The sequence below is a fragment of the Pristiophorus japonicus genome, chromosome 6 (genome assembly GCF_044704955.1).
Source record: "Pristiophorus japonicus isolate sPriJap1 chromosome 6, sPriJap1.hap1, whole genome shotgun sequence".
Classification (NCBI taxonomy): Eukaryota; Metazoa; Chordata; class Chondrichthyes; family Pristiophoridae; genus Pristiophorus; species Pristiophorus japonicus.
In genome coordinates, this window is record NC_091982.1 from 84180483 (window position 1) to 84198003 (window position 17521).

At 39.1% G+C, this 17521-nt stretch overlaps 2 protein-coding genes across 16 annotated transcripts in view; one reads left to right on the top strand and one right to left on the bottom strand.

Moving 5' to 3' along the window:
- chm (CHM Rab escort protein) overlaps positions 1–5744 on the bottom strand; it is a 189500-nt gene extending 183756 nt beyond the window's left edge. Inside the window, exon 1 of the mRNA XM_070883035.1 lies at positions 5653–5744. Coding sequence (XP_070739136.1) covers positions 5653–5701 — 49 coding nt within the window. The 5' untranslated portion in view covers positions 5702–5744. The remainder of the gene's footprint in view (positions 1–5652) is intronic.
- Positions 5745–9888: 4144 nt separating this feature from the next.
- Positions 9889–17521, top strand: part of dacha (dachshund a) — a 425557-nt gene continuing 417924 nt past the window's right edge. For 14 of the 15 annotated variants that reach the window (XM_070883036.1, XM_070883037.1, XM_070883039.1 and 11 more), the window contains exon 1: positions 9889–10379. In XM_070883036.1, the coding sequence (XP_070739137.1) occupies positions 9937–10379 (443 nt within the window). In that variant the 5' untranslated portion in view covers positions 9889–9936. Of the gene's footprint in view, positions 10380–11120; positions 11172–17521 lie in introns of those variants that run through there. The other variant, XM_070883048.1, reaches the window with a different exon arrangement.

The window sequence follows — 17521 nt, forward strand, 5'->3', positions numbered from 1 at the left end:
ATAGACTATCTGGTCATTTAACTCATTTTTGTTTGTGGGTCCCTTATGGTTTGCAAATTGGCTCTCATGTTTCCTTGCATTACAACAGTCACCGTACTTCAAAAGTACTTTGAGCTGTCCCGAGGACTTGAAATGTGTTATTTAAATACAAGTTATTTTCTTTTGTATATGATAGGGTAACCCAGGTATGTAGCAATAGTACTATCTCTTGATCTGAACTAGATATTCAGATCTTTGGCACGTGTTCCAATGCATGCCTCAGTGATGTTTTCAAAGGACCGACCAAAAAAAAAAACTTACTAAGAGAAATCCAAACATGAATCAAGTTGTTTTATTGCACCGCAAATGAACATGCAGAGCAACAGTTATGATCAGGCTCAATTAATTGAGTACAACTTGTCTCCACTAATGACACAAAATAATGAACAGATTACTCTTCCTCACATCACTGGGTAGTCTTGCTTGACAAACAAAAAATATGGGGAGAATGTTCCATTACCTGGGCGGTAACCTGGTGGAACAGATCACCTGTCCGTTGTTGAACCCACTCAATTTTCAGCCCATTGCAGTCATTATTTGATGAATAGGGAGCTGTCTCAATGTCCTAACCAACATTCCTCCCATACTCAACATCACCAAAAACTGGTCAAACATGCAGGATGCACGTCAATACTAGGGCCATTGCTTTTCTTGATATATATTAATGACTTGGACTTGGGTGTAGAGGGCACAATTTCAAAATTTGAAGATGGCACAAAACTTGGAAGTATTGTGAACAGTGAGGAGGACAGTGATAGACGTCAAGAGGACATAGAAAGGCTGATGAAGGGGGTGGGCATGTGGCAGATTAAATGTAATGCAGAAAAGTGTGAAGTGATGCATTTTGTTCGGAAGGACGAGGAGAGGCAATATAAACTAACTGGTACCATTCTAAAGGGGTTGCATAAACAGAGTATATGTGCAAAATCGTTGAAGGCGGCAAGACAGGTTGAGAAAGCGATTAAAAAAAACATATGGGTTCCTGGGCTTCAGAAATAGGGGCAGAGTACAAAAGCAAGGAAGATATGAAGAACCTTTATAAACCATTGGTTCGGCCTCAACCATAGTATTGTGTCCTATTCTGAGAACCAAACTTTCGGAAAGATGTGAAGGCCTTAGGTTGAGGGTGCAGAAAAGATTTGCAAGAATAGTTCCAGGGATGAGGGACTTCAATTACGTGGATAGACTGGAGAAGCTGGGGTTCTCCTTAGAGCAGAGAAGGTTGAGAGGAGATTTGATAGAGATATTCAAAATCACAAGGGGTCTAGACAGAGTAGATAGAAAGAAACTGTTCCCATTGGCTGAAGGGTTGAGAACCAGAGGACACAGATTTAAGGTCACATGAGGAAAAACTTTTTTTTTTTAAAACACAGCAAGTGGTTAGAATTTGGAATGCACTGCCTGAAAGGGTGGTGGAGGCAAATTCAATTGTGGCTTTCAAAAGGGAATTGGATAAGTACCCGAAAAAAAAAATTTGCAGGGATACGGGGAAAGGGCAGGAGAGCAGCACTTGCTGAAGTGCTCTTGCAGAGACAGCACAGGCTCAACAGGCCTCCTTCTGTGCTGTAACCATTCTATGATTCGATGCAAACTAGCTGCTGTGGTTGGTTACATAAAAATAACATGCACTTTGAAGTGAGGAAAGAAATACCAGTCTCATGATTTATTCAGCAAGAAGAGTGACATACAGGGTCATGTGAGACTGCTCACAAAGTCTTCAGGTCACACAAAAGGCTCAGAGGTAAACCAACAAACTTTAATACTGTATGTCTCAGTAGTTCAATAGAATTGGAGATTTTTTAAACTTACAACACGTATAATAAATAGGATAGATTTTGAGAATGAAAACAAAATGACAAGACACTGCAGTTTTAGGTGTGTATGTCAAGAACTAAGTTAACTGAAGTTTTTTTTTAAACTGCATTTATTCCTTCAGCATTGGATTGAGAGTGATCCACAGTAACATCATGGGCTGGGAGGATATAGGTTCACATTTGCACCTACATAAGTGAACAGGCTGTAGTAAAATGATGAGTGGAGGCTAAATGCAACCATTGGAGAAGGGGAGGAAATAAAGTCGAGAAAGTTGGAGGAAAAGTTAAATAAGGCCAGTCTTGCACATATCTTTGCAGCTAACAAGAGAACAATAACGATATGGAAAAAGGACATTCGAAAAACTTAGAGAGAGAGAAGAGCAAGGAAACAATGATGCACATTACAAAAATGACAAGCTTGTTGCCATAAACCCACCATGGCCAGTTTGGTTTTCAAACTAATTTTAAGATCTACAAAAGGAGCAGCATTGGCATTGTAAATCATACAGCCTTCAGATTTAAACAGAATAAAATGTAATCCTGAAATTAAGTCATTCCATTTCCAATTGTGCTTACTGTTAAATGTTTTTAAATAAGTTTTGTACAACATAAAATGATATTACAATAGTTTATGATACAACAAAGCACTTTGCTGAAGTGAATATCTTGCCAGATGACCATTTTTTTAAATTCTTAGGATGAGAGCATCACCAGCAAGACAGGCATTTGCTGAACATCCCTAGTTGCCCTGACAACGGAGTGGTTTGCTGGTCCATTTCAGAGCAGTTAGGAATCAGACTGAGTAAGGACATCAGGTTTCCTTGCCGAAAGGACATTAGGTTTCCTTGCCGAAAGGACATTAGTGAGCCAGTTGGGTTTTTACGACAATCTAATAGCTTCATAATTTTATTGAACCAGCATTTTATTCCCAAATTTAAAAAAAAAACAGAATTCAAATTCTCAAATTATCATGGTGGGATTTGAATTGCATTTTCTAGATTATTAGTCCAGGGCTCTGAATTACTAATCCAGTGACATAACCACCATACCCATGCAAATCATCATCATCATAGACAGTCCCTCGAAATCGAGGAAGACTTGCTTCCACTCCAAAAATGAGTTCTCGGGTGTCTGTACAGTCCAATATGGGAATTACAGTCTCTGTCCCAGGTGGGACAGTCGTTGAAGGAAACAGCGGGTGGGGAGTCTGGTTTGCCGCACGTTCCTTCCGCTCCCTGCGCTTGTCCTCCGCATGCTCTCGGCGACGAGTCTCGAGGTACTCAGCGCCCTCCCGAATGCTCTTCCTCCACTTAGGACGGTCTTGGGCCAGGGATTCTCAGGTGCCGGTGGGAATGTTGCACTTTATCAAGGAGGCTTTGAGGGTGTCCTTGAAATGTTTCCTCTGCCCACCTGGGACTCATCTGCCATTTAGGAGTTCCGAATAGAGCGCTTGCTTTGGGAGTCTCGCGTCAGGCATGCGGACGATGTGGACCGCCCAATGGAGCTGGTTGAGCGTGGTCAGTGCTTCGATGCTGAGGATGCTGACCTGATCGAGAACACTGACGTTGGTGCCTCTGTCCTCCCAATGGATTTGCAGGATCTTGCAGAGGCAGCATTGGTTATATTTCTCCAGTGCTTTGAGGTGTCTACTGTATATGGTCCACGTCTCTGAGCCATATAGGAAGACGGGTATCACTACAGCCCTGTAGACTATAAGCTTAGTTCCAGATCGGAGGTCCTGGTCTTCGAACACTCCCTTCCTCAGGTGACCGATGGCTGCGCTGGTGCACTGGAGACGGTGTTGGATCTCATCATCGATATCTGCCCTTGTTGATAGTGGGCTCCCGAGGTATGGAAAATGGTCCATGTTGTCCAAGGCCGTGCCGTGGATTTCAATGACTGGGGGGCAGTGCTGTGTGGCAGGGTCAGGTTGGTGGAGGACCTTTGTCATACGGATGTTTAGTGTAAGGCCTATGCTTTCGTACGCATTGCTGAAGGTGTTGACGATGGCTTGGAGTTCAGCCTCTGAATGTGCGCAGGTGCAAGCGTCGTCCGCATACTGTAGTTCGATGACAGAGGATGGGATGACCTTGGAACTAGCCTGGAGGCGACGAAGGTTGAACAGGTTTCATTGGTTCTAAAGTTTAGTTCCACTCCAGCGGGGAGCTTGTTGAGCGTGAGATGGAGCATTGCGGCGAGGAAGATCGAGAAGTGTGTTGGTGTGATGACGCAGCGCTGCTTGACCCCGGATTTGAATTCACATTCTCTGGATTATTAGTCCAGGCATTTGAATTACTAATCCAGTGACATAACCACCATACCCATACAAATCATCATAAAATGATGTTACAATAGTTCATGATGCACCAAAACACTTTGCTGAAGTGAACATCTTGCCAGATGACCATTTTAAAAACAATTCTTAGGATGAGAGCATCACCAGCAAGACGGGCATTTGCTGAACATCCCTAGTTGCCCTGACAACAGAGTGGCTTGCTGGTCCATTTCAGAGCAGTTAGGAGTCAAACATGCTGGTGTCACACAAAGCCAGACTGAGTAAGGACATCAGGTTTCCTTGCCGATAGGACATTAGTGAACCAGTTGGGTTTTTAATGACAATCTAACAGCTTCACAATTTTACTGAACCAGCATTTTATTTCCAGATTTTTAAAAAAGACAGAATTCAATTTCTCAAATTGGCATGGTGGGATTTGAATTGCATTCTCTGGACTATTAGTCCAGGCCTCTGAATTACTAATCCAGTGACAAAACCACCATGGCCATGCAAATCATAATGGAGTATGGCGAGCATACTGTTTCACAAACTAAGTCAGCTTCAAATCTCCCTAAACCATTAAGTTAACCTTAAGAAGCATCCCTAATGCTCCAATTATACAGCACCATGCAGTTACAAATGCAGTGTCGGCTCCCAGCAACGTGGAGGGGTATTGAGAGGAGGCAGAATTCCACACTTACATTAATTTCTACTGAACCAACAATCAACTGAATTAATTTTCAGTGATTGAAAAGTGGACAAGCTAATCAAGAAAGAGAAAAGTTTTAATGTACAACCGGAGGGCCATGTGTGTAAGTTAAAAGATAGCTGCCCAAAAGATGGACTGATGCTAGATCAGAACTGTAGATCTTGCATTACACGTCAGGTGTCAACCCTGACTCAGTGATGGTATTCGTGTCTCTAAGTCAAAAGGTTGTGGGTTCAAGTTCCACTGCAGGGACTTCTGCACAAAATCTAAGCCGACACTCCACTGCAGTACTGAGGGAGTGCTGCTTTGTTCAGAAGAACCCGTCTGCCCTCTCGGGTGGATGTAAAAAATAAACTCATGGCACTATTTCGAAGAGCAGGAGAGCTCTCCCTGGTGCCCTGGCCAATCTTTACCCCTAGACAAACGCCTGAAAATCGATAATCTGGTTATCACGTTGTTGTTAGTGGGAGCTTGCTGTGCGCAAATTGGTTTTCTACAATGCAGCAGTGAATCTTCTTTAAGTGATTACAGCACTTCAAAAGTACTCTGTTGACTACAAAGCGCGTTGGGAGATCTTGGTGCGGTGAAGGGGACTGTATAAATGCAAGTCTTGCTTTGACAGAGTCTGGCTTTCAGTTTCTGCTCTATCCGAAAGATGTCCCAATAGGTCGGGGCAGGACGCTGTCAACGCGGCTACTCTGAGCTGGGACCAAGGCCCAGTCACAGCGGGTTCTCAAAGCCCGGAATCTGCAGCTCGACTGGCTCTTTCCCGCCTGCAGCAGGTGCCACGCCGACGGGACTGAGCCGTTCCTTACCCGTGCCCAGGATCACCACCTCCAGCTCAGCAGGGAGAGCATCCGCCATCTTCGCAACGCCCACGTGATTCCAGACTGCGGAAATGACGACACCGCGTCCGCCCCGCGCCCCCGCCCCGGGCCGGGCACTGCTGTCAATCAAGGTGTCAATCTCAGACTCAGCACTAGATGGGCAGAACAAGACAACACCTTCATTTACAATCAAGCTCGCAGCAAAACATGAACATCTCATTCTGCTGAATAGGTGACATAAGGCAAAGGTACAGCAGCTTTCTATCTCCCCACAGGTACAAATTCTAAAGTAGATAAATGACATATCAGCAATATGAAACCTGGAGTCACGAAACAACAAGATATTTTGCAGTTTGTAATGATTATTTATTAATAAGTAAATCCAAAAAATGCAACAATGTCACTGCTTTGTTGATGCTTCGCTGACTCTCAATATGAGCTAAATACATGCTCGTTACATTAGTTTGGAATCATATTAAATTCCTAATGATACTCGTGTTAATGCAGAAAACTACTGAACTACTTCTGGTTTTGTGCAAAATGAGCTGAATTCAACTGAATTAGTCACTTGCGGAATTCCGTCTCGTTATGGAGTTTGATTAAATTAAATGCCGGATAAATGCCGGATAATTGTATGAAATATAAACAACTTGGATAGAATAGGTTCCTCCCTGAGTCTTACCATGCAATTTATTAAGCAATAATTAATCTAATTCTCATGATCCGTTCGAGAAAACTAAGGTGCAAAATTATAATTCGCAAAATCATATTCCCTTTCAACCCAAACTCATCATCATTATTCTCCGTCAAATCGCCTGTATGTGGGAGAAGTACAGACAACCCTTTAGGTAAATGCATTGAATTGGAAATGAGAAAAGTTAAATTAGATTGTGTTTCAATGTAGTACATGATCAAATAGCGTGTTCTGTAAACCAACGCTCTCAAATTGTCAATATGAAAATGTTTCACCTACTTGTTGAAACAATACTCCAGGATTTCAAAACAAATGTACATAGAACATTCAGTTACAGGTTAATTTTGCAGGTTCATAAATGAAGCTAACAAGTGGCTTTTGTTGTTTGCCAGTACTGTCATCACGTTGTCTGCAAATTTAATTACATTGCTTTGAACTCCGTGAGCAGCCTGATCAGCAACAGTGTGTAAGTCGTATTTAGTTTTAAAGCTAAGTCGGCAGAGACCATGCCACGTAACCCTTATCTCCTTAAATCAAATGAAAATACTGCGCAATTATAGCTTAACATCGGTGCACTTGTCAGATTCTTAGAAAGGTCGTTTTCAGTAAGTGGCGATTACTCAGCATGCAATTACTAAGGTTAATTTCATTTAATACATGTAATATTTTTATGAATGAAACGAGATGATTTGTGTTTCCAGTGTATTTGGATACGGCCGAGTACAGCGAGGCTGGTCTTATCAGCAATCTGGCAGAATGTGTTTGAGAAAGTTAGTTTCCGTTCCCCTAACTGTAGTGATGAGGCTATTGTTGAAACAGCTTTCCTTTTGATATCCATTGGTTTAATATTTATATTATCGCACCGCTGCCCTTGCCCATCCCCGGGGTCCGAGCAACAACGTTCATATCCACGCGTTTGTAAACACAATCCACTTGTTGAAAAAGTAAAGCATTTTCCACACAAATTAAAAAAGAAAGTTGCGTTAATTGTTATACCGTGGCAACAGCGTCTGGGAAATGTGATCCTGCCTGCATTAGACTATTGTCAAAATAAAAACTTCCCTCAGCAAATGTGGTAAGTAGGATGAAGTCATTAGCTCGAATATATTGATTATCTAACCATCACTTTTGCACGCATGTTGATCTTGTAATTAACACGGCAACTTGTCCACAAGATTAACAAAACATCATTAATGCATTTCCATGTTATTATAAGTACAACATTGTGCTGGCAATGTGTTTAACCGCTTTTTCTAAAAAAAAGCAGAACTAATAACACTCTAATAATTTCTTAAATGCAATTGTTAGACTATTATTAGACTGCTAGTACTTGCTGTGTAGCAATGGAGTTCAAAATTGATCGCTTTCCCGTTGGTTTAGGATTCTAAATTGTTTATAAGAATTTCTTATACATCATTATGCATTATTAACAGAAAGTTTAAAATTAAAATATCTGTGATCCTTTAGAATTTCTGAGAAGCCACTCGTCATAGTACAAGACCAGTCAGCAATGATACAAATAACATCATGGGCTGAGTTTCTTTTAACTTGATGTATTTCGCTGATAAGTATAGCCATTGTATACAATTGTCAAAGATGTACTTATGTGAGACATTAACACTGTCTACTTTTTTGTAACAAAGTCTGAACCAATAATGCTGACCCTTCACGCAAAAGTTGTGTAAGTTTATGTAATGTTGCAGTCGCAACCAATGGGTAGAAGTCTATTAAATACTATCCATTAAAGTAAAGTTTAATTTAAGACAATTGTAAGAAATGGGGAAGAGGCAATTATGTTAATCCAGTCAAATATGATTTGTACTCGGCCTTTGCTATCATTACAAATTATCTTTCCATCATTCACAAAACATTAGCTCGGGGCCAGTGTGACACGTATTCGTTCGCTACTACATAAATACTATTGGTGCATTATCCACATACCACATACACATGCCTTTGCATAGATTATTGCTCACTTCTGTATTTACCAGGAAAGGTGATATTCCAGTCTAGTCTACGTTTATTTTTATTTCAATGGACGAAGAGACAAATTATCTCATAATAACTACTTATGTGTAACTTAAATGTGTTGAAACATAATTGTATCTTATTCCCGAGTCGACCATGTGTTATACATAACGTTCAATTATCTCAATGTCGGATAGTATTTCATGTGCTGGGTTAACGGCCATGCCTGTTTATTTCAAATACACATTTGTGATTAGAATTCAGTTCCCATTATCAACCTGTAGTTTGCGTCAGAAGATTAAAAATAAGCCACACACAATAATGTCGTAATGGTGTCCAAAGCAGCACATTTGGCGTCGAGGTCTTCTACTGCGCCCACCGCAACTACACCAAACCTATGCAAAAATATGTAAGCGATAGGATCAAAAGAAAGTCGAATTATAAAATAGACTTTTCTTTGAACATTTTACCTACACCGATGAGCGCACTGAAAACTGTTCACTTTGAAATATTTATTATTTTTTCGGTCTTGAGCATTACGGCAACGTTAACTAAATCTCGGTCACACTGAGACGCGATTCTTTCCCATTAAATGAAAAAGGGTGTATTGCCAGCATTTAATCTCAGACAAGATATAAGATTACCCATTAGGCTGCTACTTTGTACGTTTTAAAAACGATTCCAGGTCTATTCTATAACTCATCCGGGGTTGTATAATTCCGAATTAAGTTTCAGATGAACCAAACAGAAGGCATCTGAAGAACATTATGTGCTGTAAAAACAGATACCTTTCACATTTAGTACCTTGGTCAATCAAATGTCCTTTTACGTTCTATTTGATAGGAATGTACATGCCAGTTGTTTTTATTTTGAGTGTACCACATGTGACCTTAGGATGTTAGATCAAAGGAAAATGAAAATTCCTTTGGATGTAAGAAACCCGGTGTCTCTGAAAGCCAGATATTTGCCAGACAACAATAAATGAAAATTGACAATGATTCAAAATCTCCAGTCTCAATGGGCTAAAAGATGTGTACAAGATTTAAATAAAAAGAGACTTCTAAAACATCCACACACTTTACAATAGCTCCCCCCCACCCCCATGAGATTCTTTAGTGAAGAGGATGGTCGAAAATCTATTCAAATCAGTCTTGACATGAGTGAACTTACACATTTAATATCTTTTTAAACAAGCCTTTGTCAAACAGGAGAATGAAATAAGTAAATGCCCAGGTGTGATGTGGGAATAATGCAATTTTGAAACCTCGACAAACTTTAGGAAACTTATGAGGGAGTACAGTTTTAAACCCAAACGGAACAGCTCTTGTCAGTGATTTATTGAGGCATGCTTAGCACGTACTTGACTGAAGGGCAGCAGTAAGCCCCGCCCCCGCCTTCTGATTGGCGGAATCCCAACGCGAACGTACAAATTGAGACAGTCCCCGGAGTAGCGGTGCGGCGGATTGGCTGCAGGCTGTGTCAGTTACAGGAGGGGGCGTGGTCGCTGAGAAGAGTAGGTGACTGCGGCTCCTCTCACTCATTTCTTTACTACATTACACAGATACACAGAGAGAGACAGAGACACAGAGAGTACATGTGGAAAAGTGGCCATGGCTGTGTCAGCTCCCGTTATCCCACCGCCCCCTCTCACACCCACCTCCACTCCGTTAACAGGAGGCTTGTTCCGCACCGAGTCTGTGTACACTAGTCCTTCCGAATCCCCCAAACTCAGTAACATTAATAACAACATCAACAGCGGCAACGAGTGTAAGATGGTCGAGCTCCGTGGAGTCAAAGTGGCGTCTTTCAATGTGGACGGGCAGGAGCTGATCTGCCTCCCGCAGGTTTTTGATCTCTTCCTCAAGCATCTGGTGGGCGGTTTGCATACGGTTTACACCAAGTTAAAGAGACTGGATATAACGCCCGTGGTCTGCACCGTGGAGCAGGTCAGGATCCTCAGAGGGCTCGGAGCCATCCAGCCCGGAGTCAACCGATGCAAACTCATATCCAGAAAAGACTTTGAAACTTTGTTCAATGATTGCACCAACGCAAGGTAAGCTCGATCTCTTTTGTTTTCCTCTTGCATTTCTCTTTCTCTTTCCACTCATTACTTTTTTTTCTTCTTTCATTATTTCCTCCCATCTCCCCTACCCCATTGTCACCTGTTTGAGGATTTTAGCCCACTGGTCAATGTAAGTTTTCAATGATCGTAAACATCGTGGCGTTTCTCACTTGGAGACAGATCCCTTAGATCTTGAAAACTGGTGCGGACCATTATAAAGAAACAACAATCACGAGCCCTGTCATTTACACAATTTGCAAACACCTCTGTCGTCCCCAGTCACGTTTCAGTTTCACTCTTTAACCCGCCCTCCCCATGAACCCTTATATTATTGCAACCTTGGAACCCATAACAGCAAAATGAATGCAAGTACAGTCACCCGATATGAAAACGTTTTCTAATTATATCTATTCATCGTTTTACAAGGAACATTTGATACGCACCGTGGCACGTACGTGATAACATCACTTTTATGCTTGTGTTGTACATGTGTTAAACGAACACGGGGATGGCTGTCCACGCCAGCACGATGGTCCTGATCGTACAAAGTTAAACCAGGCAGCTAAAGGTGCTTTATTATTTCATAACTTGCTATCCTCGGGCACCGCAATGTCCCTTTCACTTTATAGCGACCGGGGATCAGTGGCGCTTTGCTGGGGGTTGTATGTTTTCCGTTTCAGCCTGCAGGACTCGCTGTTGTCATTTCTAATCAGCAAAAACACAAAAACTTACTCCAAAGTGCTAAACAATTAGCAGATAATTCGAGATGCAGAATAAACGAAGGTACCAAACTAAACCGCGGGTTGATTTATCTGGTGCACTTTTTTTTGTTCCATTTCAATTGATCTAGAATTAATTTTGCAGAGCGTCTTTTCAGACTGCAGATGTTGCAGTTTGTACAATAAATCAATGGAAGCAGATCTAAATGAATCGCCTCGGATATGGATTCTGTGCATGTTTTGATGTCTCTGTGTTATTCTTAGCTTGTTATCCTGACAGATATATAAATGGTAAGCATGTATTGCCAGCTAGCTTTCTGGGAGACTTTGCAATTGACTGATCTGTCAAACTCATTGAATTAAAACAAAACTTTTCAGCTCAGTAATGGGAGGCGAGTAAAACAATCCTTTATAATTCCTCGGTTTGAAATTGATCTGCACGTTTTATTGCATTCATTATTTATTGAAGAACTGCAAGCTAAACATAACGTTAAGCTATTTTGCACTTAGGGACTGCATTTAGGAAATTGGATGGAAATTGCATTACTGATGAACATCTGTGCATTTTTTCCACTGTTGTATTGTTATACATAGGTGTAATGGCTCAGCAGTATATTCTACCACATAGTTTCCAGCCCCATGTCATTATGCCTTTTTGTAAAGTACATTTCAGAAATATTCCGACAGTGTCACAGATGGGCTATATTTATTGGAGTCATGTTGAAAAAAAATGATTGTCTTCAAAAATTAATTTTTCATTTGCCTCTAGCAGAGGTTTAATAGAGTACACACTTGCCTGTTTGCAGAAATATTGTTTAATCACATTAATATCACAGCCTGAGGAGGGAAGATAATTGTACAAATGCATATAGGAATATGCATTGCTAACTTTTTATGATTAAATTATGTAAATGACCCATCTACCGTCCTTCGGAGCACTAATCATCTAATTAGGAGTGATGTCTTGAATAGATGTTTCTGAATCTGGATATATGCAATCGGGAATGCATAAAATTGGAACTGACATTCATAATTCAAGAAAGTAGCCTGCAAGAGAAACATTAACATATATACAAATATGCATGTTAACAAAAATAGAGGTTAAATAAGCTTCATTACTATTTCTTGAAGTACTGCTTATATGAAAAACAAATGCCATATATCTGACCTTTTTCAGGTGTGCTAGTTTTGGGAGTAAGGTAGCAATTATTATAACATAAATTGATCAGGATTCTTCTTGTGATGAATACTGAATGAATTATAAAGCACCATACCCATGTAAACAAATTGTATAAAAATTGTTTATTTCTGCAACAAAATTAATGAAGTTAAGAAGCATTTAATATTTTTAGAATCATTTGATAGCTTTCAGAATTAAAAATTTTGATTAAACTAGTTGAGAAATAGAGGTCCAAGTTAGTAACTCACCCAGCATTAACCAATGTAGGTACTAGACAATACTGTTCACAGGATTGAAACAAAATATATTTTGTACACTGATTACAATATACTATGTTGATTTTCATTTGCCTACAGTAAATAGAATGTCAAACGTGTCATGGGGAAATAAATACAGTGAAGTTTAAAGGGAGACATGATGGCCCAAAGCATCACTCAGTGGATTGATTTATCTTGCGTGGTATAATGACTGCAGATGTGGATCTGTTATTCTAGATGAGGAATGAATTTGATGAGCTGATAGCACAAGCCAAGAAGCGTGGTTTTAATTACTGATGTGGAATTTATTTGTGAAGCACAAATGATTTAGTACATTGCTTTTCTGTTATTGGCAGATGACCTTGCTCTTTGCACCAGGACATTGCTTTTTGATTAATCAAAAAAAAGGCATTTTTGAGGGCACTACCATTTGATATATTTAAGCCAGTTGGTTGGTATGGGTCGGTAAAAGGAACCTGACTGACATATTGCAATTGTAACTGATTGGGGCTCTATGGTACTGAAAGCAATGCGAGTTTGGAGGTGGAGGTGGCAGGGCGGGGGGTCTTCATTTAAAAGCACGAGTCTGTATCAGGCTCATTTCAGGCTTAATGTCTTTCAGAATTGTTCTGGGTGCTCAAATAAAATGAAAGAAATTAAGAAACATGAAGGAGAGCATGCAGAACATTTTATTGCTTTCTTTGAAGCCACAATAGGAGTAATCCATACCCCTGATGTAATTTCCAGAGTGTGGGTAGGTTTCAGAACACCTGGCTTACAGTTTCAGCACAGCTGATAAAATAAAGTTAAATTTTAGATTCATGTGGCAGCCTGAAGAGAAGAAAAATAACATGAGGGTTTCTTTTGTAAACACAATAGATGGAGTAGGGAGATAAGGGTCTCTCAAGCTCTTTAATCATTCTTTGTTAGATAAGTTACTTTAAGGGATCAAAGTATCTGAAATGGGAGATTTTTCCTATGATTTTGTATTACTAATCCAAATAAGAGGTTCTGCGTTTAAGTTTATAAAATTATGACTCTGGATGTTGAAACTTGCATTCTGTCTTTGAGTCACAAGCATTATGCTATCATCTAAAAAACATTTTGGCTCCTTCACTTGTGAAATATCATATAAAACATCTCCTGTGTAACACACCCACTGTTATATTATGCTATTTGCATTTTACACAATAATAGAATTGCGGAGAAGGTTTGTTGCATAAGATCAGCTAAAATAAGGGATTTTTGCCTCAGAAACATGTAGTAGTGCATTGTGTGAGTTGCCTGTATTTTCTTTAAAGCCACTGATTGCTTGATAATTTCTGATTATAATTTCTTATATCTAAAAGATAGTTATATGAACAAAAGACAAGATCAATATCTATCTCACGAGTATAGAACCATTGCAGATTATAATTTGAAGATTGTAAATGATGTGGCTAAGGTGAAATATTATGGAATTTTCTCTCCTGTGCACAAATGCGTGTCTTTCGACTTTAAAGTGTAGAAACACCTTAATTTAAAAAAAAAAACAGTAATATACAAGCTGTAAGCATTTTCTGTTAACCAAGTAAATTAGCTTAAATATTTATCTTGTAATACTTGTGTTCTTAATTTTTAGGACCTAAATGATTTTTGCCAATAGCATAATGTAACTACATTTTAAGCAGCAGTCACAAAACAGTTGGGAATCTTAAGGATAGCTCACCATTCCCTAGCTCATAAAGGAAGCACTAGAGAACTTTAGGTCAAAGGTCTCTATCCCTTTTTTCTGGACACACTGCTTTCTGTTTGCCTGCACCAGTGACTATGGAAAGCATAGAATTATAAAATTCTTCTGATTTAAGCTTATTGTTAGTTAACAGGAACCTCTAGTTATCTATCAAGGTTAAATCAGAAGCCATATTTATAAGCCATGCTACAAAAATTTACACAAGAAATGACTTTGCAGCTGCTGTGGGTCAGAGTAATGTGTATCATACCCCTGAGAAAGTAAATGTGATTTTGAAGCACAGTATAAACATTGACCTGTCCGGGTTGCAAAGCAGAAGATTTGCATCAGATTGGTATAAATGGCTGATTGCAAATCTTCTGTGGATCTTAACTGTAAATCAACAGTTGGTGCATGCGTCAGGCAACTAATTTAATACGCACTGCCTTATAGACAGACTTGGGGCAGCCCTCTGTTTAAACCCTGACACAAAAATCACACCGAGTTCATGTTATTTTGACTCAAACTGAATTCAGCCTCGACTCAAATTAAAAACTGAAGGCCTAAACCTCCCCCCTGCCAGATTGAACAATGATTGTGCGCCTCTAGTAGTGTCCAGTAATTTGGTATATAGTTCCACAAACATATTTCTAGCCTTAAGACCATGTTTATTTGGTATCACATTTGTATCTTGTTCTCATTTTCATTTAGTTATTGTGGATAAATTCTTGAGTTTCAGTGCCATCTGCCTTGTAAACATAAGGCCAATGATTCTAGGATTGCATCACTGTTTATTCTTATATGCTGATGGCTTACTAAAACTTGGAGGCAGAGGAATTCCAAGGCAGATGATACTGAAACTCAAGAATTTATCCACATTAACTGAACAAAAATACAAATGTGACACCAGATAAACTCTGTCTAAAGACTAAAGATACATTTGTGAAACTGTATCCCAAATCTGCACTCACTACAGGACTGGATATATGATAAGATATAAATCGCCCCAAGACACACTATGCTACAGGTAGTGGTGGGGAAGAAGAAATCAGTTGACATAAACCCGTGGATATTGGTAACATTTCAGATATTGAATTTAAATGTCTCTCACAAATTAACAATCCAATTGACTGTATTGAAATCCAATTCATTAAATTGAACATATAATTGCAGAGAAAGAGATTGTGTCATTGAAACTGCTCCAAAACAGTGTTGTTCCAGAAATAATGAGGATTCACATGCTGCCACTATGTTGGATGCTCTTATGTTGCCTCCATATTTATAAGTATCCACTTGTGTCTTGTATGACATATTTTTCTTTCCTCGGGACAATTTCAAACGTGTGCAAAAGGAGCAAACAATATCAGAGCAGTAGCTTTTAGACAATGTGATGAAGCTATAATCTTAGTAGCATGTTAAGTAGTTTAATGAATTGCTAATTATAAAAATATTAATGTTAACATGCCTTCTAGAATGTCACTCTCATCACATCTCCAGTTGATTAAATGGAAATCAAAGAGTAAACATAGAATTTTAAAACCTAGATTTGTCAAATTTGCTCATTGTACTTTCTAAGCATTTATCCTGCAAAAATACAACATAAGGCTAGGTGGAATCTGTACATATTTTGGAGCATGCTAGGAAAGTGGGAGAGAGGAATTCATTTCATTAGGGCCTTCATTTATTTGATTGATGTAGAAATACCAATAATCAATACTTTAAAGACGACACTAAAAATGAACAAGCACACTGTGTAATTGTTCATCTTACAGCGTCTTGCACGGCAGCAAAGCAATAGATTTGTGATCAAACCCAAATTACAGTTTGTGGAGAGTCACTGCAATATTATGATCCATCTGATCATTCTTGTATCTTTCTGTATGGTATTTGTATACATTCTGATAAAAGGTGCTTCAGGGAGTCCCAAGTCCTAATTCTTCTTCTATCTATGCACATTAAATTATTGTAATCCTATGCAGACAATATGAAATGCATCTCTCTTTTACGCTACTTTGCAATTAGAAAATGATGTATAATCTACTAAACATTTGTTCACCTGAATATTCAAAGTTATCTTTTAGGAGTGTCAAAAGACTTAAGTCAGTTCTGTTCTGGAGAGTAAAAACAATTTTATTAATAGAAATTTTGGAAACTGCAATAATTTAAAACAGTGCTATTGATCTGTGCAAATGCATCACTAATTTTACAATGTCAAAAGTCATCTACTCCTTGAATCAGCTCCTGGTGCATTTTAAGACATCACGTTCAGCCTTGGTAAAGGCCAGTCTATGCTGTTTTCATGCATAGAGTATTTCCTGTGGAGAAAATTTATGACTCAAATGTTGATTTTTCAGCCTGCATGTAAGGCCAGCGAATGAGGCAATAAATATGTCATTCTGATCAGGCAGATCACTTTTGAGTGTCAGTTATATTGGAAATATATGCAGGGTTAAACAGTAGCAGGAATGAAGCCAGACCCTTTGCAGATGTGATACTGGTTGGCCACAAAACTCTACCATCCATATCAGGCAATGACTAATCAGTATAACTGTTCCATTTTGTGCTTGACATCAACAGAAGCTGCTGTACATAAAATTATTCTCGATAAATGTTCTCAGCTATTTAACTCATTGCACAGTTCAATTACATCATCTATATAAAATTGGGAACGCAATGTAGTATTTACATGATGCCACTGTATTTGAGAAAATATAATAAAAAGGATTTGCTTTTCCACTCAAAATTTCAAACAGGGCTCTGGCAGTCTAAACTGGTAGCCACTATTGGCAGCCTTTCCATTCAGTCTAATGACCATTTCACTGACTCAAGTCCAGACAGCGACGCAACCCAGACCGACATCATATTCAAATACGACAAAAGAGTCTATGACTCCGTTAATCTCTTTGGTTGTTTGCTAATGATATTCTCAGCTGTGCTAGGAGGGAAAACACAAGACTGCTTTAGGATAATGAGGCAATTTTAAAGAAGGTTTTTTTTTCAATAAAAAGTCTATTTATGAAGATAAGATTTAAATGAAATGTTTTATCATGAGTTGTCATTTTTAACACAACCTCTTCAAATCACTGAACTGATCGATAATAGCTCCGTGCTGAAGTAAAATAATGTTTATTACATTGTGCTTAGAGAGTGCACAGATGCAAAGCAGCTTTTCAAACTTTGACAAGCAAAGTGTTTACTAAGATTCTACTCAGATGTAGTTTACTAGAATTTAGGATTCCAGGCAGATGTGCTTCATCATGTTTGAT